At 50.0% G+C, this 22,763-nt stretch overlaps 6 protein-coding genes across 6 annotated transcripts; 4 read left to right on the forward strand and 2 right to left on the reverse strand.

Annotated features, from left to right (window-relative positions):
- Window positions 1-582: 582 nt before the first annotated feature.
- Window positions 583-1,921, forward strand: LRP88_04848 (uncharacterized protein; the record flags this gene model as incomplete). Its single annotated transcript, XM_083241414.1, has 5 exons — window positions 583-738; window positions 806-910; window positions 963-1,345; window positions 1,398-1,462; window positions 1,515-1,921. 5 exons carry the CDS (start codon window positions 583-585, stop codon window positions 1,919-1,921), a joined length of 1,116 nt encoding a protein of 371 aa, XP_083102562.1.
- Window positions 1,922-2,427: 506 nt separating this feature from the next.
- On the reverse strand, window positions 2,428-4,356 carry LRP88_04849 (GMC family oxidoreductase; the record flags this gene model as incomplete). Its single annotated transcript, XM_083241415.1, has 1 exon — window positions 2,428-4,356. The coding sequence occupies one exon, from the start codon at window positions 4,354-4,356 to the stop codon at window positions 2,428-2,430; it is 1,929 nt and encodes a 642-aa protein (XP_083102563.1).
- Window positions 4,357-5,342: 986 nt separating this feature from the next.
- LRP88_04850 (P-loop containing nucleoside triphosphate hydrolase protein) lies at window positions 5,343-9,643 on the reverse strand (the record flags this gene model as incomplete). Its single annotated transcript, XM_083241416.1, has 11 exons — window positions 5,343-6,026; window positions 6,087-6,277; window positions 6,332-6,447; window positions 6,499-7,028; window positions 7,077-7,246; window positions 7,301-8,051; window positions 8,116-8,244; window positions 8,298-8,577; window positions 8,632-9,288; window positions 9,337-9,520; window positions 9,571-9,643. 11 exons carry the CDS (start codon window positions 9,641-9,643, stop codon window positions 5,343-5,345), a joined length of 3,765 nt encoding a protein of 1,254 aa, XP_083102564.1.
- Window positions 9,644-10,520: 877 nt separating this feature from the next.
- Window positions 10,521-12,019, forward strand: LRP88_04851 (fungal specific transcription factor domain-containing protein; the record flags this gene model as incomplete). Its single annotated transcript, XM_083241417.1, has 4 exons — window positions 10,521-10,586; window positions 10,646-11,129; window positions 11,179-11,474; window positions 11,528-12,019. The coding sequence occupies 4 exons, from the start codon at window positions 10,521-10,523 to the stop codon at window positions 12,017-12,019; spliced, it is 1,338 nt and encodes a 445-aa protein (XP_083102565.1).
- A 1,779-nt stretch (window positions 12,020-13,798) lies between these two features.
- Window positions 13,799-14,812, forward strand: LRP88_04852 (uncharacterized protein; the record flags this gene model as incomplete). Its single annotated transcript, XM_083241418.1, has 1 exon — window positions 13,799-14,812. The coding sequence occupies one exon, from the start codon at window positions 13,799-13,801 to the stop codon at window positions 14,810-14,812; it is 1,014 nt and encodes a 337-aa protein (XP_083102566.1).
- A 5,352-nt stretch (window positions 14,813-20,164) lies between these two features.
- Window positions 20,165-22,190, forward strand: LRP88_04853 (uncharacterized protein; the record flags this gene model as incomplete). Its single annotated transcript, XM_083241419.1, has 3 exons — window positions 20,165-20,240; window positions 20,289-21,154; window positions 21,714-22,190. 3 exons carry the CDS (start codon window positions 20,165-20,167, stop codon window positions 22,188-22,190), a joined length of 1,419 nt encoding a protein of 472 aa, XP_083102567.1.
- Between the last annotated feature and the right edge of the window lie 573 nt (window positions 22,191-22,763).

The raw sequence follows: 22,763 nt of genomic DNA on the forward strand, positions 1-22,763 counted from the left end.
TTTTGGGATGTCCATGACTCAACAATTTATAGCACGCGCATGGTCCAAGGTGACATCGATCGGCATTGGGTCCAAGTCTAGGTCTTAGTCCATGTGGTTCTACATCGCTAGCATCGCTTGGCTGTGTTTCCAAAACAACGCCAGGGGTTCAACTCCTTTCCGCGGACTAGCCTCTGAGCCGGCCAAGCCTACCCGATTTGACTAGTCGGCCCGCAATCAACCGGCCGTTGACACGTCGGGGTCATTCCGGAGCCGTAGGTCGACCCTCCTCAACGGTTGCGGGCCTCGGCTTATGTGGTTCTTTCTCCTGAAGTTATTGTCTGTAGTGCAAAGTGCCCACATGAAAAGATTGCATGCATCTCCTGCGTCTCCCATTCCGCTGTACCGTAGCATCGGGACACTGCGCCCACTGCCGGAAATGGATCACAATGCTACTAATATTCCCCGAGGGCCTAGGATTATCTTGCACGGACGTCTGCAAGAATTGAGTTTTACATAAAATGCCCCCCGGCCTCCACGTTGCCCGAACTGCTCTGGCAGTTCCGGGGCTGTTTCTCGCAAACCAACAGTTTCTGGCCCATCATGGCGACCAAGATTGAGAATCGAGGGCCGGAGCTCATGGCCGTCAACATCACCTTTCTAACGGCGGCGCTTATTTCCATGATTTTGAGAGCATATGTTCGGAGTGTCATGGTAAAGGCGTTTGGTATTGACGACTGGCTCATGGTTGTTGGAACGGTATGTTGGATCGTCATCCTTGCTTGACAAAGTTTCGCTTTCTGACTTGGCATTGATCTTCTTCCAGGTCTTCTTCACTCTATATGCCTCTTTCTCCATGACGGGCGTCACCTATGGTACCGGACGTCACCACAAGGACCTCGAATTGGTCCAGATCCAAACGGCCAAGATGGTGACTTTTCCTACCTGACGAGTCATCTCAACATGATCTAACTTGGACTCAGTGCTGGTGGTTCTGCTACCTTTGGTACTCCCTCTCCATGGTATCATCCAAACTCTCCATCGGCTGGTTCCTCCTCCGCGTCACAACGAGCAAGATCCATCGATGGGTAATCTACCTCGCCATGATGTCGACCACGCTGTCAGGCATCATCTTCTTCTTCGTCACTCTATTCCAATGCAGCCCTATGTCATATTTCTGGAACGAGGAACAACCTGGAAAGTGTGTTAATGTCAACGTCGTCATCGCTCTGGCAACGCTCTACAGCGTCTTTGCCGTCATTTCGGATTTCATCTTTGCTCTTCTTCCTGGACTTATTGTCTGGAAGTTGCAACTCCACAAGAAAACAAAGTTGATGCTGATCCCTCTCCTTGCCATGGGCTGCGTGTAAGTATAACCTCGCCTACTCCTTTGGTCAACATGCTAATACAAAATGCAGGGCAAGCTCGGCTGTTATTGCTCGTTTCCCATACCTGCCTAAGTTTAGAGAGGATGATTTCCTCTGTGAGTACTCTGTGCGTTCTCTCACTTGACCACGAACTGACTTGATCATCAGGGAACACTCTCGACATTGCCATTTGGTCATCGGTTGAGCAAGGTCTGGCCATCACCGCTGGTAGCCTCGCAACTCTGCGACCGCTCCTCAAGCTAGTAGCTTTCCGCCTCGGACTCACCAGCAAGCCCATCTCTATGCCGCCTTCGGGCTACGGGGTCTCGGGACACCGTAACACTGGAACTGGAACCGAGGGATACTTCTCGGGGCACAATGCATACACACTTTCTTCCGTTGGTCGTGACGGGCTGTCAGATAAGAAGGCCAGTGCTGGCTCCAGCGCAGCAAAGGAGTATGGCATTGGTGTCAAGAGAGAGGTTCAGATCACAACAACTGGACGAAATGAGAGTGAGGAGGAGTTGCACTCGCCACAGCCGTGGGTCAAGGCGAATAGTCACTGGCAACAGTGAGAAGATGCAGTAAACAGATGATGCACATACTACATGAACTACAGATCACGACACTCTTTGTACGCTAATTGAGAAAAGCGGGTTAGTATGAGAGACCAGATAGTTGGGCGGATAATTAATAGACACGGGACTTCACAGCTGGAAACAGATTCCCAACGTTGTACTACTGAGTGGCATTAACTGGTTTAATTGAGGTCAGATTCAGTTTTCATGCTGGCATGTGCCAATAACTGAGTTGTTTGTTATTGTGGCTGATTGCTTCTCTTGGAAGGTCACTAAGGTCATGCAGACTGTAGATCGGTGGACCCTTGCCCCACGAGCAGCACTTGGTGACATCTTGATATATTAGAGGTAAATTAAACCCATTTGAGAAGGTCTTTAATTTGGGAATCCCACTTGGGACGTTGGCGCTTGTAATAATGTATAATTGCGTTGATTATTAGGACATGCTCGCTAACGCTAACCGCTATCAAACACCTTACTCATACATGGTTCCTCATCATCACTTATTCCTCCTTCAAAGCAGCCAAGATATCATCAGCGGCCTTCTCAGCAGCCATGTACGTAGACACGGCAGTAAAAGTGCCGGGGATGCGAGGGTACACGGAAGCATCCACAACACGGAGGCCAGCAACACCGCGCACGCGGAACTTGGAGTCGAGAACAGCCATCGGGTCATCATCAGTACCAATGGGGCAGGTAGAAGAGGCGTGGTGACCCCAAGCGGTGTCCTTGATGTAGGTCTCAATGTCCTTCTGGGAGGTCACATCCTTGCCGGGGAGGACCTCAGTGATGGGGACGGCCTGGCCGGCAAAGGCCTTGCGGGCGAGCTCAACGGCTTCGTACAGGGCCTGAAGATCCTTGGAAGAGTCTCCACTGCCGGTGTCAAAGTAGTTGAAGGTGATATCAGGAACGTCAAGAGGATCAGCGGAGCGAAGAGTGACCTCGCCAGCGGTGTTACGGGGATGAGCCTTGAGGATGGCCCAGGAGAACCAGTCGTGCTCAATAGTAGCGTTTACGGCGTACTGGGGGAAGTAACCTCGGAAGTTAACGGGGCCACCGAAAGCAAAGACATCAAACTCATCCTTGGCAGTAGCAGTGCTCTTATAGAACATGGCAGCGGCCAGACCAGATGAGGAGTAGATGCCGTGGTCTCCATCGACGGGAGCCCTCCAGCGGTCAAGGCAAGGGTCTTCATCGGTGAAGAGGCTGAAGGTGCATCCATCGAACGCGGTAAAGTTCTCGGCAGGGCGACCTTGGACGGTGATTTCGTAGTGGTCCTGGAGGTTGGTTCCAACGCCAGGAAGATCGGAGATGACGGGGATGTTGAACTTCTTCAGCTCGGCGGCGGGACCAACGCCGCTGAGCTTGAGAATCTGAGGGGTGTTGTAGACACCTCCAGCGACAATGACCTCGCGGGAAGCAGTGGCACTGCCTTCCTTGCCAGCGGCATCAGTGGACAGAGGGCTGGCCTTGTAGAGGTGCTTGCCGTCAAGGAACTCGACACCGGTAGCACGGGGAGGCTTAGAGTCATCAAAGGTGACCTTGGTGACATAGGAGTTGGTGCGAACGTCGAGAGGGTACTTCTTGGTGCCGTTCTCAAAGGTAGCATCTCGGACAGAGAGAATGAACTCGCGGGGTCCGATACGGCTAGCCTCGCGAGAAGAGAGGGGAATTTGGTAGTATCCAGGGTTCTTGTCGCGAGTGGCAGTGTTGGCGTTGGCATCGCCAGCAATGAGGTCGTCCATGGTGATGTTGGTGCCGCTGACCTCGGTCAGAGCGACAGCGCCTCCGCTGAGGAGGCTGAGGAGCTGCTCATCACCAAGAGGGATGCTGAGGGGAGCAGTCTCGGTGCTGAACCAGCCATCGTAGCCGTGGCCATCCTGTCCAGCGGGCAGGTATCGGTTCTCCTCCATCTTGACAAAGTACTTGCGCATGTTCTCAGCAGACCAAGAGTCATCACCAGTGAGTGAAGCGATGTACTCAAAGTCAGACTGGTGAGGGTACACGGCAATCAGAGCGTTGTGAGCTGTGCATCCTCCTAGAGCCTGGGTACGGGGGTACAGAGTTCCCTTGAGCTTGGAGCCCTTGGGAGGGTTGAGACCAGTGTACTCGCCGCCATCGGGGGTCTCGTAGGTGGCCTTGTAGTCGCGGGCTTGTCGTGCATCATCGGCGTAGTGATGCACAAAGAAGTTCCAAGAAATCTCAGGGTCCTCAGAAGCGTTGGCAGAGTAGGCAGGGACCGTGTAGTTGACCGAGTTGTAGTCATCACCAGCCTCGATGAGAAGAGTCTTGTGACCAGCCAGAGCGAGACGGGCAGCCAGAGGACCACCTCCAGCACCAGAACCAACAACAATGTACTCATAGCCGGTGAGGGCAACGGCGTAGACAGAAGCCGGGGCGGCCAAGAGACCGTAAATGAAAGAGTTTCTCATGGCTGACACTGATCAATGACCCGAGACCCGTATAAGTGAAGGAATGAAGAAGGATGAACGACGGCTGTCGATTGGCGACCGATGAATGATCAGCAACGATCCGGATCCTCCATCTTTTATAGCATTTTGCTTCTTTGGCGATCTGTGGATCTGACCTTACCGCTAGACCGCGATGCAAGTCATGTCCTCAGAGATGCCTCGGCTGCCAAGTCCGGAACAAGCATGGCATTGACGCGTCGACGGAGATGAAGGAGCCAAGACTTCTAGGCACTCAATGCTACAGAGCCTCCTTGCCTCCGCATAAACGGTGGCGAAAAAATGCTAGAGTAGCGGCGGCTCTCTTAGCAGCCGTTGTGGTTGCTGCGAATGACACGGCAGTAGGAGATGATAACCCCAGATAGTTGATCTCCGCTCAACCCCTGTAACATCGGTTGCCGTTAGTAGCTTGGTTTCGTCGGCGTAGAAGGAGGCATTCGGCCGTGTAGGGTTGCATTGGGTGAAGCAGGGTTCGCTCAGGGGTCAATTCGGCGGGGATCGAGCTTGGGCTGGCCCTTGCTTGATGCTACGAGATAATCAATGAGGAGAAAGAGATGGCTTAGATAACTTGTGACATTGTGTCATAGGGGCAAAGGGTAGGATAGAAGAATTTCGGCAGTTGGTCAAGTGTCAGCTTGAGGTGCTGCTTGAAAATCTGCAATCTCTTTTTCTCGGCCGAGTTAGGGGCATTCCGCCGGAGCCAAGTGTGGCGTCAGGTAAGAATTATTGCAATTGCATGATGGGCTCAAATATAGAATCTATAATCATTGTAAAGAATATGCTACCGCCTGGTATTATCCATAGAGTTGAAGTGAATCTAATGCCCAGTCCTCGAGAAAATCTACCCCAGAATGCATGAATGTCAATTCATGTTAACCATTCACCAAAACTCCTGTGTCTAACTCTAGCCCCATGGGGTTACCCTACACCCACCTGGATGCTTCTCTGATTTAGACTCCGCGGTCCAGTTTCTGAGCTTCACACATCTTGGAATACATGCCGCCCTGCTCAATCAGTTCATTATGTGTTCCAGCTTCGATGATCCTACCGCCGTAGAAGACAAAGATGCGGTTAGCCTCACGAACAGTAGACAACCGATGAGCAACGGCAATAGTGATTCTATCACCGGTAGAGGCTGCCTCCATCAAAGCTGCCTGAACAATGCGCTCAGACTCGGTATCCAGCGCACTCGTGGCCTCGTCGAGGAGGATGACGTTGGGCTTGCGGACCAGAGCACGTGCAATGGCGATACGTTGACGTTGACCACCAGAGAGCTGACTTCCACTTGAGCCACATGGTGTGCCAAGACCTTCAGGCAACGAAGAAACAAAGTCCCATGCGTTGGCGGCTCGGCAAGCTTCTTCAATGACGCTATCGGGAACAGTCTCATCAACGCCGACATCCATTCCCTGAGAGACGTTTTCACGGATGGTTCCGGGGAAGAGGGTAGGCTCTTGTTGAACAAGAGCGACGTGGTTGCGGTATGTCAGAGGGTTGATGGACGACAAAGGGGCTGCCGAGTCGATGGTGATGGTTCCACTGGTTGGGTCATAGAATCGCTGAAGGAGAGAGATCATGGTGCTCTTGCCACATCCTGAGGCACCCACAAAGGCCACAAACTCGCCGCGATTGATCTGCAGACCACAGTCGTTAGATGGTATTCAAATTGGTAGATAAGGTCACGTTGTACGTACCTTGAGGGAAACGCCCTTGAGAACGCGATTATCCGGAGCAAGCGGATAAGAGAACTGCACATCGTCAAAGTCATAGGACCTGCAACCATTTGCAGGCCCCTTTTCCTTGTTCTCGTCAGTCTCGCGGATCGTTGGCTCTAGCTCCTTCAGCCAGAAATAGTAGTTTGTCGCTTGGTTGGCCTTGGTGAAACCTGTGTACTGATCAGCTGCTGAACTTGTCCCGTCTATCAAGGTTGAACACTCACTGCTCGCAAAACTAAACAATTGTCCCGCTGCCTGGCCTGAGAAAAAGACGCCCATGAAAGAGACCATGAGCTGATAGAAGGAAATCTCTCCGTCGTGGACGAGCTTGGATCCCCACCTGTAAGCAATATTAGCATTCACTCTGCGCTATAGATAACATCGTACTAACCAGAAACCGAGGGCCAGAATAAAGTACTCAACAGCTTGAGTCATGGAGAACCAAATCATCATGTGAAACATGGAAGGCGCCGTCTGGCTGATGGCCTGGTCCAGCTCGTTGGTGTACTTTGTCAAGACAGTGTCTTCAATGGCAAGGGAAGAGACGGTTCGGATCGCTGTGACAGTCTCAGAGGCCACCGAGGAACTGGCAGAAAATCTCTTGCCCATATCCGTGTCCATCTTTGTCTCGAGCCGAATTCGCGCGTAGCCGGCCAGCAGCATGGGAGGGATGCCGGCAAACACCCCGACCAGGCCGAGCTTCCACGAGACCACCAAGGCTAGAACACTAGAAGCGAGGACATTGATGGCCGATAGAAGAACAAGCGCCACGTTGAAGCCCATGAGCTCGAGGACGGCCTGGGGGTAGGAATCCAGACGGCTGATGAGTGCACCAACGGTATTCTCTGGTCGGTCAAAGAATCTCAGGTCCTGGCGAAGGGTGAGGTCGAAGATCTCCTTTCGAAGCTTGATGTTCAAGGTCTGGATAACGTCAGCTCCTATCCCATCACTAAATACTCATTGGCTTACCTGTGCAATCACGTTTGTTGCCCATCCAAGAATAAAATAGACAAAGAGGGATCCGATAGCCAAGACGAACAACATGAGGGAGAAAAAGTTGCCGCGAGAGACCATGTTTGGACTGGAAAAGACGGTCATGACCTTTCCTAGCAGAACTGCTTGTCCAGGGAAAACAGCAGCTATTCAGACGTCAGCATGTTCTGTTCGCACCAATTCCTGGTCAAAATGCTTACCTCCGGCAGTGCAGGTGACCAAGATCAACAGGTACCAGTTCCACAAGTTGGGAGTGGCCATGATGAGCCTCGCGATGCTGTGGATTAGGCCCGTCTTGTTGTATAGCTCGTGATCTTCCCGGTCCTTGAGTGATGCCAGGTGCTGAGCTTCTGCCGTTTTGAGCTTTGCCAGAGACTGAACCGGTTCGACGTCGTTGCCCTTTGTCGTTTCTTCATCCGATGACTGGTCGCTGTCTTGTCCGTTTCCAGAGGGAGAAAGATCCTGCGCCATGACGAGCTTGGCATAGACTTTGTTGAGGGTCACGAGTTCACTGTGACGGCCTTGCTCGACAATCTTGCCCTTGGACATGACGACAATGTTATCAGCGTTGCGAATGGTTGCCAGCTTGTGCGCAATGACGATGGTTGTGCGATTCTTGGAAGCACTGTCTAGCGCCTGCTGAACGATGGTTTCTGAGTGAGGATCAAGAGCGCTGGTAGCCTCGTCGAGCAACAAGATCTTGGGTTCCGAGATGACGCTCCGTGCAATGGCAACTCGTTGCTTCTGACCACCCGAGAGAAGACCACCTCTCTCACCAATGCGCGTGTCATAGCCTTGGGGGAGAGACATGATGAAGTCATGGGCAAAGGCGATCTTGGCTGCGTGTTCCACCCGATTCATCTGTTCGTCGCGGGAAGCAAATTGCCAAGGGGTTCCGACTAGACCATTGGCAATGTTTTCAAAGACGCTGCCATTGAAAAGAACGGGTTCCTGGTCGTGTTAGGTTGAATAAGTGGCATGGGATCTGGACTTTTACCTGTTGAACAAGACGAACATTGGTACGTAGCCAAGACAGATTGAGCTTTTTGATGTCTGTGCCATCGAGTGTGATAGCGCCAGAGGCTGGGTTGTACCAACGCTCAAGCAAGCCGATGATGGTGCTTTTGCCTGAACCGCTAGGGCCCTTGGAACTGTTAACATGGCGCAACGTGCCTTGGACGAGTAGGTAACACTTACGACGAGGGCCGTGACCTTTCCGGCTGGAACGTTGAGACTAAAGTCTTCCAAGACCTTGACATCAGGGCGGCTGGGATAGCTAAAGCCAATTCCTTGGAGAGCAATGACACCATGCGGGTCCTGGGGCTTCTCTCCAGACTCATCGAAAGGGTTAATCTCGGACTCGCGGTCAATCAGGACGAACAGCTCAGTGGCTGCTGATGCTGCACGTCCAAATGCGACAAAGTGAGGAGCAATCATGCTGATGGTGCTGGCGGCAATGATGACGGACATCAAGACCCTACCTGACGTTAGCGTAACTATACTTGGCGTATACCTAGATCATGAAACTCACGTAAAGACCTTGCCGATGTCAGAGACCTCACCACGGGCGATCATGGCGATACCCTGCCAAAAGGCCAAACCCATGCCGCTGTAGACGACAAAGTACTCGCCACCAAACATGAATCCGTAGAGTAGATTCTTCTTCTTTCCCTCGCGGAAGACATCCTGCAAGAAGATGTCAAATTTGGCAACGACTCTTGATCGGAGGCTGAATGCGTGGATGGTGCGGATGCCCCCGAAAATGCTCTCGGCGTAGCCTCCAGCTTGCGCCTGGATCTTTAGGATCTTGGTCTCGATCTTGGCGTCAGGGACCGACAAGGTGCCGACAATGATGATCAGGGCAGGCACAATGCAGATCAAGATGAGTGTGAGCTTCCACTGGCTGATGAAGGCGATGACAAAGGCGGCGACGAATGTGGAGATGGACTGGATAACGATTCCAAGCTTCTCTGCGATACCCGACTGGATCAGCTTGCCGTTGGAGGTTGCCTGCATCGCAATGGAGCCAGCGACCCCTTGGTCGAAGTAGGCGATCTCTTGACTGAAGGCGGCCTTGAGATAGGATCGACGGATATTTCGAGTGAGATGGTATGCGACGTAGGTAAAGAGGGAAGCGTATACGTAGGTCGAGAAGAGTCGAACGATGCCGATGTAGACGAAGTAGAGACTGGCTTGTCAGTGATGCCAAAGGAAAAAGAGCGATAATTGGACTCACGCAGTCTTTTCCACAGCCGCCATGAAGCCCTTGGGAACAGTACCAGAGGTGGTAAAGTCGTTGAGAAGAGTGATGAACTCTCCAATGACCACGTTGACCATGGCTAATGCGACACCTGAGGCGATGGCTCCGATTACGCCAATCACCTCGAGAAGGTAGAGCTGAGGGGTGCCATATCGAAAGACTCGCTGGATCACTTGTTAGCCAAAAGATAGGCATGCGACATGTATTGACTTGCGATAAAGGACTTGAGAGCCGAAGTCTTTTCAGGGTCGCGAGCCTTCTGGCCCGCGTCTTTGGCTGCCATGGGAGAAGCTGGTGCGCAATGGTGGGGTTGCTGGTCGTGTAATTGGAAGAACAAGGGAGGAAAGGAAGATGAAGGGAATGAGCCAGAAGTGATGCTACCGTTTGAAAAGAATTAAGAGAAGAATTAAAAGTCAAGGAACGAAGACAAATGTTGTGATGACATGCAAACAATTGCAAGGGGTGAAGAAGTATTTATCATTCTCCCTATCTCCTACCAACAAGATTACGAAGTCTCCAATCATCTCGCACTCTGCAAAGCCTCACGTCCGTCCGAAAATTCGACCCCTTCACGTCAGCTCGATGGCTGTGAGATGCTTCGGACCCGGACGCCAAGACCCCGTGGCCGGGAGGGTCTCTCGCCTTCGGAGCCCGGAACCTCTGTATCCCGGACCTCCGCGCCAAGACTTCAAAAGGATTGCCTAGCATCTTAGGGGGCGAATGACGGAGTCCGCGTGCCCCGTGCGTGAGGGAGCTACATATGTGATTACGGTCAGAGTCCGCACGTCTTTTGTCTTGTGTTTGCAATCCTTCGCTTTTTCTTTGGCTCCGTAGCGTCCGTGTTTGCTCGCTTACAGCCATGACATCAACGCCTTCCGAGGGGCGGCAGACGCCTGCAGAGAATTTGATGGATCACAACACGAGCTTCACCCAAGACCAAATATCGCAATTTGAGGAGCACGAGGGACCCATTTTAGAAAAGCTCGCAGTAGGAGCCCTTGACACGATATCTTGACAGCTTCTAACAGTGGCAGTGCGAGAATTGTCGGCAGCGCAAGGTGTGACTTGCATCCATCTCAAGCGGGTCCCCAATGTTTACATCTTCAGGTCAAATGCGATCGCGTATACCCATGCACCCACTGCATCAAGACCAAGGCGCAATGCATTTTCCCTTCAGGTCAAAAGCCAAGGACAAAACGCCAACGCGTTCTAATATCCAGCATCTAGTGAGTCCATCTAGACGACTCCTCCAACTGAGCTGACCACGTCAACATTCGACAGCGAGAACAAGATTGACCGCATCGTGAACAGAATTGAGGAACTCAACCAAACTATCCAACAATTGAGTCTCAATCAATCTGGCCCCAAATACCACGGTACTGCACTTAATCCGCAGACATCTCAAGCCGCCTTCCGTCCGACGCCTGCAGCTTCAGAGCCAACTCCGTCCGACCTCAGCTTCGTCGACGAATCCCCTCCGTACTCTTCCAAGCCAGAGTATGAGGGCGAGTCGTCTCTATTTGCCCACGCCGTCTTTGCGACAAAGTTCCTCCAAAACTCGGTCAGAAACAACTCCTCATCCGAAGTTGCGCTCGAGATGACCTCGGTTCTCAATGCCCTCAGGGGTGTCATAGATGCCCAGAAGCAGGAGTCTGACACTGTCGAGAATCTTTATCCAAATGCTTTGCCACTTCCTCCGGGGACTAGTCTTCGTAAACTTCCCATGCCTTCCACCGAAAAGGCGATGGCGTGTCTCCGGATGGCTCAAGGTAGGTTTGCGTACAGGCAACGAATCCCAGGCAACTGACACTTCCAAAGATAGTACTCCAATCCAAATCCTCTGGCTCATGGACCTTCAGACGATACCCGAGTTCACCACACATTTCATCAAAGTATGTTCTCCGGGGCCGGTCACAGAGGCAGATCTCATCATCTTCTACTTGGGTCTATATTGGCTCTTTTGCGAGTGCACCAATGTAGTGGAAGATGAGAGTCTCAAGAAAGAATACACTGCGCAGTCCATCATATGCCGAGATAGTCTCGAGACAGTTCTCTCTAGGCTCCCTTTTCATATGCCTGCGACACTCGAGCACGTATTAGCCTTGTGCATGGCAGTGAGTTTCCCAAAATCTCCCGAAAACAAGCCCCACGTACTCATCAGCCCCAGTCATTGTACTGTATCCAAAGGTGCAAGCCATCAGCAGCATGGAACTTCATATGTGCAGCCTCCAACCTCAGTCAATCCCTCGGTCTTCACAGCAGCATGATGCTGGACCAAGAGACGACAGAGTCAAAGAACCAAAAGACCCGGCTTTTCTGGTGCATCTATACGACCGAGAAGATGCTGGCCCTCCGCATTGGCCGCTCCTCCACCATCCGAGAAAACGACATTACCGTCCCGAGTATGACCCCTGAGGTGTTGAACGACCCCTTCTTCAGCCACAGTTTCTTCAGCCAGGCCTTTCCCGTCTGGATCGGAATGTCAACCCTGCAAGGTCGGGTCTACGATGAGATTTACAGCCCGGCTTCTCTCGCGCAGCCGGCAAGCGTTCGCACCGCACGAGCGAGAGCCTTGGCCGACGAGACCAAAAGGTTGATGGCGGTCGAGGACGACCTACAGGTGAGTAGCCATTTTCCCGCTGATGAATCCAAAGACTGAATAACGCTGTTCCAGATCAAATGTGAAGATCAAGTATCTCGTAAACTTGGCACTGTCTTAAGCCAGCTTTGTTTTCGTAGCGAGCGGGTTACTAGCCTGTCCATGCTCACCCTCATTTACCGAAGCATTCCCCCTGCAAAGCCTGGCGGTTCGGTGTTTTGTGACGAATGCATCGCCACAGCCAGACAAGCAGTCAAGGAGCACGAGAAGTGTGTTGAAATCTTCACCAGCACGGAGAAACAGTCAAACTATTTCTTGCTATATGTCAACTGGTAAGTCTTGACTCTAGTCGATGGATCCAGGTTTTCTAACTCTGCTGTCAAGGACGCTTCTCCAATCCCCATTCATCCCCTTTATCGTCTTGTTCTGTCACATGATAGAGACGTCTGATCCATCCGATCTGCCCTGTCTGCGAGACCTGGTCCACACACTTGAGACGGTGACAGAACCGTCCCAGTATTCCATGTGCCAGAAGCAGCTGAGCATATTCAAAGCTCTCTACGATGTCGCGGTCAAATATTTCAACATAAGAGCTGCTGCGACACCAGAGGCCATGCTTGATACGAGAGGAACGGGGTCAGCCGGGTATTGCACGCCAAACCCAAAACTGCCTTCATCAGTGCCGCACATGGGGGCAAGCAATCATGATGTGGCAAATTTATCAGGTATGCTGCCTTTTTCGAGCAGTGGACAACCTGTTGATGCGGCACAAGGTCAAATGCCCATGTACGAATCAAGGACCAACCAGTTTGAACCAGGAGAATTTGACATGGGGATAGACCAGCCCAGTGCAGAGCTCGCGACGTGGTTCTATGCCAATCACCACATGATGAGGATGCTAGAGGATACATAAAGAGGGGTAGCTTCGTTAAGATGCAGTCGAACCACAGGTGCCTACGAAACCTCCTCATACTGCCCAACAACAACGCTTGTCGATGGGTCTCGCACGGCACATCTCGAGCTAGGGCCTTGCCGTATCCCATAACCCGGGTAAAAGTGTCAAATTCTACCATCGTCGAGCTTCCCATCTCTTCGAGTCCTCTGGGATCCCTTCTTAGGATTTGATGACGATGGCAGAGAGGGTGTCATTCGGCGGCGAGAATGTGAAGGCTTGACTAGGCGATCTAGTTCAACTCGCGTCTTCTACGCCATCCCACCCAGGCGTTTCTAAGGGCGTGTTACCCGCACGTTAAATCTCGTTGCCGTACCACTTTCGTCCAGGGTAGCGTCAAAGACTGAGGCCTACAGCAACAGCGTAAATCGACCAAAGCCAAACACGGCGCTTTCGCTGCTCGCTGACAACATCAACCATGCCATTCTGTCCCTAATTATAACACGATAAAGACCTAAATGGTTGGTCCTAGTTTACGCTGGCATTGTCTTTGTCTAAAACCAGGGGGTGAAGCCGCGAGTTAATATAAAAGAGCTCCTGGATTAACTGGATACTCTTCTTTGTTGGGCGGAGCCCAGGACTGCCTTTCCTTAACGCTGAAGCCTTTAGTTTCCATGTCTGCCTTTGTCTCTAAGCTAAGTTATTTATAATTTTAAACAAAGCGCTTTCTTCGCGAAACACAGGTCTCAATCCCCCAACTACTTTTACCAAAAATAGGTGCGCGCACCACCCAACCTAGTTGCTGCCACGCCAGTAAGGGAAAACCAGAACAAAGGTGTTGGATTATCCCCCTCTAACTATAGGTAATAATATGGATAAAGAATAAGTAAACCATAAATATGTCCCAAGTCTTACCTTCGCCTGCGAAAAAGGTTCAAATAACGAGCATGCAGCAGTCCGCCACTTCGAAGCACTCGTTTATTCTCAAGTGGGTTGAATCTATTGATTCCGACCAAGATACGCGGGATGCCAACGGCTTCACGACGCCAACGCTTCCTTCGCCCGGAACTTCCTCATGGGCCAACAGATCGAACTTCACTGGGTCCTGTTCGGATAGAATCCTTGAGGAGGGCGCCTTTTACCGGCGCAATAACCTGCAGGGGAACGGCATCTACTTGGATTATCGACGCGACGCGACTCCAGAGCACATCACCAACCTCGTAAACCAGATGCGCCAGGACCGTGACTCTCCCGGCCCAGAGGCAGATGCGGTTTTGCAAGACAGAAAACTCCATAACCTCGTGCATGGAGGTGCGTCAAAGCCACAAGTGGCAAGGTATTTCTTAACTCGCATTTTCTTCGACCCTAGATCGCTTCACTGTCTCAAACGCGACGACAGAGAACCAATGGCCAGGCGCCATCTTCCAAGCAGGACGGAATCCAATTTCGAGGTCAGCACCCCTGTGCCGGACGCGATCTATGGATACAAACAGGAGAACGCCTTTCCCCAGCAGTGGGACCAGCTGTGGTCTCTGGGAGAAGAGATGATGGCCAATAATCAGCTACTCGTGTATCCATTCTTGGTCGTCGAGTTCATGGGAGGCGAGCGTGGCGAGAGTATGTTGGCGGGTATGAACCGATGTATGGGAGGGTCAGCGTCTTGTGTTAATATGGTGGAAAAGCTCAACCGTCGTGTGAAGCAGTGCACGAACGACACTGTCCATCCAATCAACAGCGCTGCATTCAGCATTGCCATTCGCTGTACGGAGGCACGAGTATGTGTCTCATGGAAGCAGAATGAGCAGGACTATCACATGGCGGATGTCGACAGTTTCCTCCTTCAAGTTCCTGAGCATTCCGTCAAGTTCTACAAGTATGTACAGAACATCCTTGACTGGGGCAAGGGTGAGCGTCTGGAGGGGATTCGCAAGTGTCTGGAATACTTACCAAAAGAGAGCTAAGAGATGTATAATTAAATTTTAATAGATTTTAAATATAAAATTAAAAAAGAAATAACATACTTAATAAGCATGCCGATCAGATAAGCATGCTAATTAAATATCTTAACCTCTAAGATATAAATCGCAATAAAAACATAATAAACTATTTAATTAATTAAAACTACTCACTATACTCTTCCCTAGATATCTTAATAACTACTTAACACATTCTTATATTATATCTAGGCTTTCCGTATATTCCATAGCGCCTTTCCCTCGGTGGTGCTGACCTTTCTTAACTACTACTTCTCGACGATTTAGCCACTACCTACGCACTAACATCCATCTGATTAATTGCTTGCCTTCCTTCATCTATAGTTATCTTCCCTCTTTTCTATAGGCGAGTCCTTTTTGCCCTCCGGCGCCGGCTTAGTGTCTTATTCGCCTGTCGAAGGTCTTGGATCTCAGACCTTATCAATATCATCTCATATATGACCGCCTTTGTTCCCTTAGAAAGAGACTTTAATGCTTTAAGAATTAACTCTGGGGAGCTACTTTAATGCCTTCTTATTTATCTTTTAAGGTATTTAGATTGAGATTTAGCCTTAATGATAGTCTTTGGGGTCTTTAAGACCCAAGGGGTAAGGGGGCTAGCTTCCTCCTCGGCAGGCGTTGGAGTCCGTAGCTGCACATCAAGCTTTGAGAGCATATTTTCTGGGTCAAGAGGAATAATTCTAGCTCCTCTAAAACCTCCCTAGATATTTGCTTTTATCATAGTTGCTTAATATATAGCATAAAAGGCCAGAAAGAACTTAGTCTTCGAAACGTATATTATAGAGCATCTGATCAGATGCTCTATTTCTCGACCATAAGCCTTCTTAAGTAGCCCAAAGCACCCGACGTCAAGGGGCTAGAGTAGATGAGACGAATGAGGCGGCATGCAGAGCGTGATGATATTATTCTCCTCGTAATATATCTCAAAGTCGGCCGAGTGGTGACTTTCATGGTGAGTTGGGGGAAAAAGGTGCTAAGCCATTTTGGGCCATTGAGCAATTTCCTGTACGTAGAAAAAGGTCAGAGACCAGTTGCCTTCGGCCATCAGCATCATCATCACTGTCATCATGGTCAATGAGAAAGGAGCAGCTTTTGGGCTCTTTCTCTGACCAAATCTCCGTTGCTATCAATTGATCAATTGCCCTTACTATTTTATATTGTGTTTGCCTCACCGAGAAGTGTGTGGGATCCTTCTTCAGAAGTCTTTGAGAAAAGTTACACGACCATACAAACTGGCTGTGGTTGGTGTGTTCTGTTCCTCCAACAAAATGGCCATCAAGGATCAAAAGACGATAGGCACCATTTGATCGCTTGATTATATGCTGATCAAAGTGCTTTAGCCACTCGAGACCCGTCTCGTCATCAGTCCAGCCATTTTAAGTCGTGGCGATAGCCCAATCGCCCGGGAGGTTGCTTTCTCGGTACTAGTTAGCGAGGTAATATTAACCCGCAGCCACGATGAATGGCTAGATCGCCCAGCCTTCCGCATTGATCGCTTAAATAACTATAGCCCATTCCCGGTTTCTAGGCTAAATTAATTTCAGTTATCCACGCTTTTCTATACCTATAACCACCATTCCGCTTATAATCATACCTATCATAAAGCTAGTCTCATCAAAGTTATAGATATTATTTAATTAGATGCTATACTTTGCGATTATATTCTTAAGGAGCTAAAACTAATTATAAATAACTATTAGATCTTCGCATTTAGCTCTTTAATAGTTATATTTACGAAAAAACCGCGTCTTAAGCTCTTTATATCACTTAATAAAGTTTCTAGCCCAGCGCTTGCCGACTAGTAACGCGTCGCGGTTAATAAGCAATTAGTTAGCCATTTCTTTATTACCACGCAGTTGCGGAGGAAATCCTCGCGAATCTAGGTCGAGAATGAACTAAATAATAATCTATTCCTCTAGATCTAATAGTTTACGTGATTTAGGGATCCAATCGCAACGCGTAGATATGCTATTATGTCGGGCGTGGAGGGTATTATAGTTGACCTAGTAGACCTTTATAGCGCGTCGGAGACTTAATTTTAGGTCATTTCGATAGGCTTAAAGTGCAAGAAGGATATTAGCCTCTCTATTTAACCGTGGCATCTTACGTGGTTGAGAATCAATTGATTAAGTAGAATAGTTATAAGTTAAGGGATTTTTGATCGGCATGCTTGTCTGATCGGCATGCTTATCAAGTACGTTAAATAAAATCCCTGAACATAAGATACGAGTAATGAGCCAAAGCCAACTATTAATCACGGAATAAAGATTTCCCGGATATTTCTGGGTCGGTTGCCATGAACGCCTGAACGCTATCCTGTCCATCTTATCTTATCCAGCCTTACGCACCTTCGTCTGCCGCCATGGGCGTCCAGCCGCCGCAGTCCAGGATAATTGAAGATAATCCAATCGGGAATGGCCTCGACGCTTTTCGCGCTTCTTCCAAGTCTATATGTGAAAGCGCGGGCGTTCCCTGCACCCAAGCGCTCGAACAGTTCGGCAGAGAAGATAACAGTTACCAGGTAGCCTGACATTCTTCCTCCTCGTCCTCTTCTAACTCTTAGGTATAGATCTTCAGAACCCCATCATAGACCTTCTGGCGGCGCTTCAACGCCTTCCAATATGACGCCTACTTCGCTCTAGCGGCAGTGGTCTGAACCTCCGGAGTGATCTCCTCAGACTCATTTCTGCGGCCGCCTCCGCCTCCGACGACTTTGACTACGACCGCATCAAGCCTCTTCTAGAAGCCGCCCTCGCCGATGATCTAAATGATGATATTATCTGGAATCTCGTTTACCCTGCCGTCACCGAGTCGACTCTGCCTCCCCGCCTAACGGCCTCTTCCCTCTAATAAACCCCTTGGCTGCGGAATACGAGCAGCTTTATGAACTTATCTGAGCACCGTAAGTATGTTGACGATGTGCTGAAAGTGGAGCTCGGCTCTATATATATTAGGCTCCCTCACTTCTACGATACGTACTTTGGAGGCGTAACCAACCTTGAGAGGCGTCCTAGGCGTTCTTTAACCGATGCCGCGAAGATAGTAATCCGCTTTAAAAGGACGGTTAGAAGGCATGGCCTAAAGATATAAATCAGGATGACATCCTGAGCTGGTTTGATAATTTCACCAAGAAGCTGGTAGCGTTCGCAGATAGCCACATATCCACGACATATTAACACCGACGGAGGCCATTGGCTAAGCCTAATAAACCGGTTGATGGCTCTGTGGAGGTAAGAAAGTTAGATGTTGGGTTTGTGGATGATCCTCGAGCCGGCAAGGACTTGAAATACCATTGGTCCCGATTCTCGTGCCTGGAGAGCTCAAGAGCAATCCTTCCGCCGATAAAACCTCAGAGGCTTGGCTTGATCTTGGGAGGTATATAAGGGAGGTGCTCGTCGCGTAGGATACTCGCCGCTTCGTTTTAGGCTTTACTCTGTGCGGATCTCTCATGAGGGTTTAGGTGTTTGACCGACTCGGAGGGATCGCGTCCAAATAGTTTAATATCAATGACGACGTAATTTAGTTTGTTCGCACTATCCTTGGCTTTCTTTGGATGAGCAAGGAGGAACTTAGATACGATCCGACCATTATCTCGGAAAACCTTGAGCGATTCATCGAGATCGAGCGTAATGGTTTAACCGAGCGAATCATCATCGACCGGGTGATGCGGCGGGCTCGATGCATAGCTGGTCGATCGATAACATATTGGAAAGCTCATCCGGAAGGACACCCGGAGAAGCTGCTTGTCATTAAGGACTCTTGGCAATACCCAGAGCGTGAGGAGGAAGGCAACCTGTTACGTGAAGCAACTGAGAAAGGAGTCGTCAATGTGGCTCGATATTATCACCACGAAACGGTTTAGATACTTGGGATAAATGACGATATTAAGAGTAATACTCGGCGTGGTCTTGATAGCACGAGAGCTTCGAACTTCCGTCCGCCACATCCTGCGCCGCGCAACAAAGAACCTAGCGTATCAAGGGAAGGGCGCAGCGGCACCGGCGTCAATAAGAAGCGGTCATCTAGCCAAACCGGCGCCCATCTTCCTCCAAGCAAGCGATTCCGTTCCGTGCCCCCAACTGAAGCCATGGTTACACTGCCAAATCGAGTACATCGTCGTGTTATTCTTGAAGATTATGGAATACCTATCTATAAGACAAGCTCCTGATCCGCTCTGCTGGTGGCGTTTGAGCGCTGCATCGAGGGACACGAGTCTTTGCATAAGGCAGGCTTACTCCATAGGGATATCTCGATCAATAATCTTATGATCAACGAGGATGATGATAATCCTTCGTGGCCTGCTTTCTTGATTGGCCTGGATCTGGCCATCAAAGAACCACGTTAAGCAGCGTCAGGGGCGAAAGGGAAAACCGGGACAAGGACTTTCATGGCGATTGGGGCACCCCTAGGCGAGCAGCATTCCTTCATGCACGATCTCGAGTCATTCTTCTGGGTCCTGTTCTGGATATGCCTCCACCACAACGGGGCAGACAGGGGCAGGGTAGTTGAACGATTTAATGAGTGGAACTTTGCTAATACGGAACAACTAGCCACCTTGAAGAAAGGACTAGTTGTCTATGAAGGTGACTTCATCAAGACCATAGAGGAGAATTTCACCCCTTATTATCAACCATTGGTACCTTAGATCAACAGGTTACGCAAAGTTGTGTTTCCAAACGGTGGCCGATAGGAGAGAGAGAACGAAGGGTAATATGCTCGGGTGAGGGGGATACTTTAAGAGGCAGGAAGGGACCCAGAGGTTTGAAAAGCTGGGTAATCTTACTAGCCCTGCAGCTAGGCATGAGTCTTCTACTGCAGGCAGCAGAAAGACTAGGAAAAAGGCCACTGTGTTAGCATTAGGATATAATGCTACGATATGTTAATAATTTATTCTTTGTAATAGCTGAAGCCTGGCCCTCGATGGGAAAACTGAGCTAGATGCCCCTACCTGACTCCTTTTCCGGAACCATCGCTGCTACCATTAACACATCTAAGAAATCGGTAAATTATCCTTCTCTAGAATGAAGTTACACCAGGATCCTGGACGGTGCCACAGAAGTGGCCCACTCATTTGATACATGAGTAAAGTAGGTAGCCTAGCATGGTAGGGTTCTTTAGATATGGAAAAAACATAATGTGGTTGGGCAAAAACTCCCGTTTTTCATTTTTGCAGGTATTGATCTTGGATAACGGTGAGATTGGCCAGAGATGTGCGTGCCTGATTATTAAGGCTTATGTCAATCATGGCTGGGATCCTGAAACGCCCTCCAACGCGACCCTGACTCTTCCTCTCCACCGAAGCTGACTCCGGGTACAACCATGAGGTACTGCGTCCTATGCGGAATCCCCATCACCCGATTACCCAATGAACCATGGCTCCAGGAATTCCGAGCCGGTGAGTGACGGTTCCCCTCAAAAGAGACAACCATCTAACCCCTCTCAGTGTGGGTCGAGGCCACGCACTGGGACAACGTCAAATTGTCCGGGGTCGGCATCTGTAATGAACTTGACCAGGTTGGCGTTGACTCTGTTCCGAGGGATACCGACAAGCGCTACGACGACCCTCTCGGCCCAGGACCCATGATTGACGTCGAGTTGCGGATATTCCAGCTTGAGCACCTGATACCTCCAGAGTACCGCGTCAGAGAGCCACAGGCGTTTTGGGGATGGGCATTTCACTCATCCTGCTGGGACCTGCTCAATCAAACCTTTACGCCGGATCTGAATCTTCTTTTTGGTGCCCTTCTTTCCGTCCCCATCGGCTTGGACGGCATCATCAATTGGGGCCATACCTATGGAGGAGCCGCGGCATTCCGTCATAGAGGATCGGTCTCAACCCTGATAAGTTGTTTTCCCGACTTTTTCTATATTCCTCCAGACTTTCGATCGGATCCTTTGCACCTTCCCGGTCTTACAGATGCCATCAAGAACGATCTTCACCTCCAGGATGACCCTTCTCAATACAGCCTTACAATTGCCAATCTCTCTTTAGAGAAAGACATATTCTCCCGCCTAGCCCCTGAGCTCCTTGAACAAGTCCTCACCATTCTCTCCACTCGCGATGTGCACTCCCTACGTCTTGCGTCCCCAGTCTTTGCTACGCTGAACTTGTCAGCAACATTTTGGGCATCACGATTCCGGCAGGGCAACCAGTTTGAGCACATAACCGAGGTTTCTCACAACCCTCCAAAATCTTGGAAGATGCTATATCTTACCGTTCGGACTCTGAGCCGTGATAGTCCCAACATGGCTAGCCGAAGACGCGTCTGGAAGCTTATAAAGTGCCTGCAAACAACGGTTTCCCAGATGGTGAATACTCCTTGTAATGGGTCCCCGTTGGAGAGTTGGTTCGAGTCTTTCATGCCAGCCGAGTCCTCCAAAGAAGAAAGTTTTTGGCAAACGGCAAAGCGCGGAATCATTGACCCAGAGGCGAGATTTCACCGCGGCTGTCGAGTCTTGCGAGTCCGAACTCTCCATACTTCGCAGCCGCTTCGAGTCCAGTGCGTGTCTGTATCTCTCGTTCGCACAGGGATGGGTGTTTTTGTTTCTGGTCTCATATTCATCTATCAAGATGGAAAACATGATGCTCTAGGATATATACACCAAGATCAAACCGTCCCCATCCGATTTTCCACCCCCCAGCGTATACAGGGATGGCAACTGGCTCTCGATACGTCTGGTATCAGGTCAATCGCCGTCGTTACTGAGGATGGGACAGTTTCTCCTTGGGCAGGGGAACCAGGAGGCTTTCCAAAGTGGCACTTGGCTGAGGACGAAGGTATTACTGCCGTCCGGGCAGAATTCGACGTTGGTTTCACCCTTTGCCAACCCACCTTGATGGCGGCTAATCTTGTACTACTCCATTCAGGCTCTCAAAATGGTTTCACTCAGCCGGAATAAGCCTCACGGCCTCCCGAGCAAGCATGAATGGCGAAACAGCCGTCTCTGGTACAATGTGCCACCAGATCATCTGTTGTTCGACGGAAACGACGAGTATCACTCACAAGATTCTTCCGGCCCGATCATCTCGACTGTCCTATTTGGTGGATCCGAGGGGGATTTCATCTCAAGTCTGGTTGAGATTGCCATTTGGACTTTTAACGGTGCCTATATCGGTAAAATGGAATTTCTCTACGCCGATGCCTCGCAAAACCAGCATCTGGGCGATATGGAGCCCGCTGGGAGCATTCCCCCAAGAGAACAGAGAGACAGTTACCAAAGAACATCCATGGCTATTGACAGCGTCGGGGGCGAGGAGCTAGTAGGCATCGAGGTCAAAGAGATGTCGGGCTATGTAATAGGGTTGAAGGTATACGTCCTACGACTTCTCATTGACGCTCACTAACACCACCGCAACATCCTACAGCTCCGAACAAATTTCGGCCGAGAGGTCACATCCCCCCAGCATCTTATGTCAAACAGGATCAGATGGAGGGCAATAAAACCAACCGGCTCAAAGGTTGTCGGCCTATTTTCTACGCATGTAAGTCCGCCCCACCCTTTTGACTCGATTTACACAATAGTGAAGGACTAACTTTCATCTTCAGAGCCACATCTTTCAAAGCCTTGGTCTGATATCGACATCCCCAGTCGTGGAGGGTGGCTGAGCCTATAGTGCGCGAATCAGGGATCTTCTCCCAGTATGCTAAGAAGGCTAATACTCGAGGTTCGTGTTAATACACCGTGGGTGTCTACTAAGGGATATAAAGAGCTTGTATTGTCTAACGTACATGATAAGCGAGTGGAACAGATAAGCGAGTGGAACACTTTCCTTAACCTTTAAAATAAAAATCGCTATAAAAATATAATAAACTATCTAATTAATTAAAACTTATCGCTATACTCTTCCCCAGACGTCTCAATCACTACCTAACAGGCCCTTATATTATGGCCGGGCTTGCCGCAGACACCACAATGC

Source organism: Fusarium phalaenopsidis (genome assembly GCF_050370095.1).
Source record: "Fusarium phalaenopsidis strain FUZ10S chromosome Unknown contig_32292, whole genome shotgun sequence".
NCBI lineage: Eukaryota > Fungi > Ascomycota > Sordariomycetes > Hypocreales > Nectriaceae > Fusarium > Fusarium phalaenopsidis.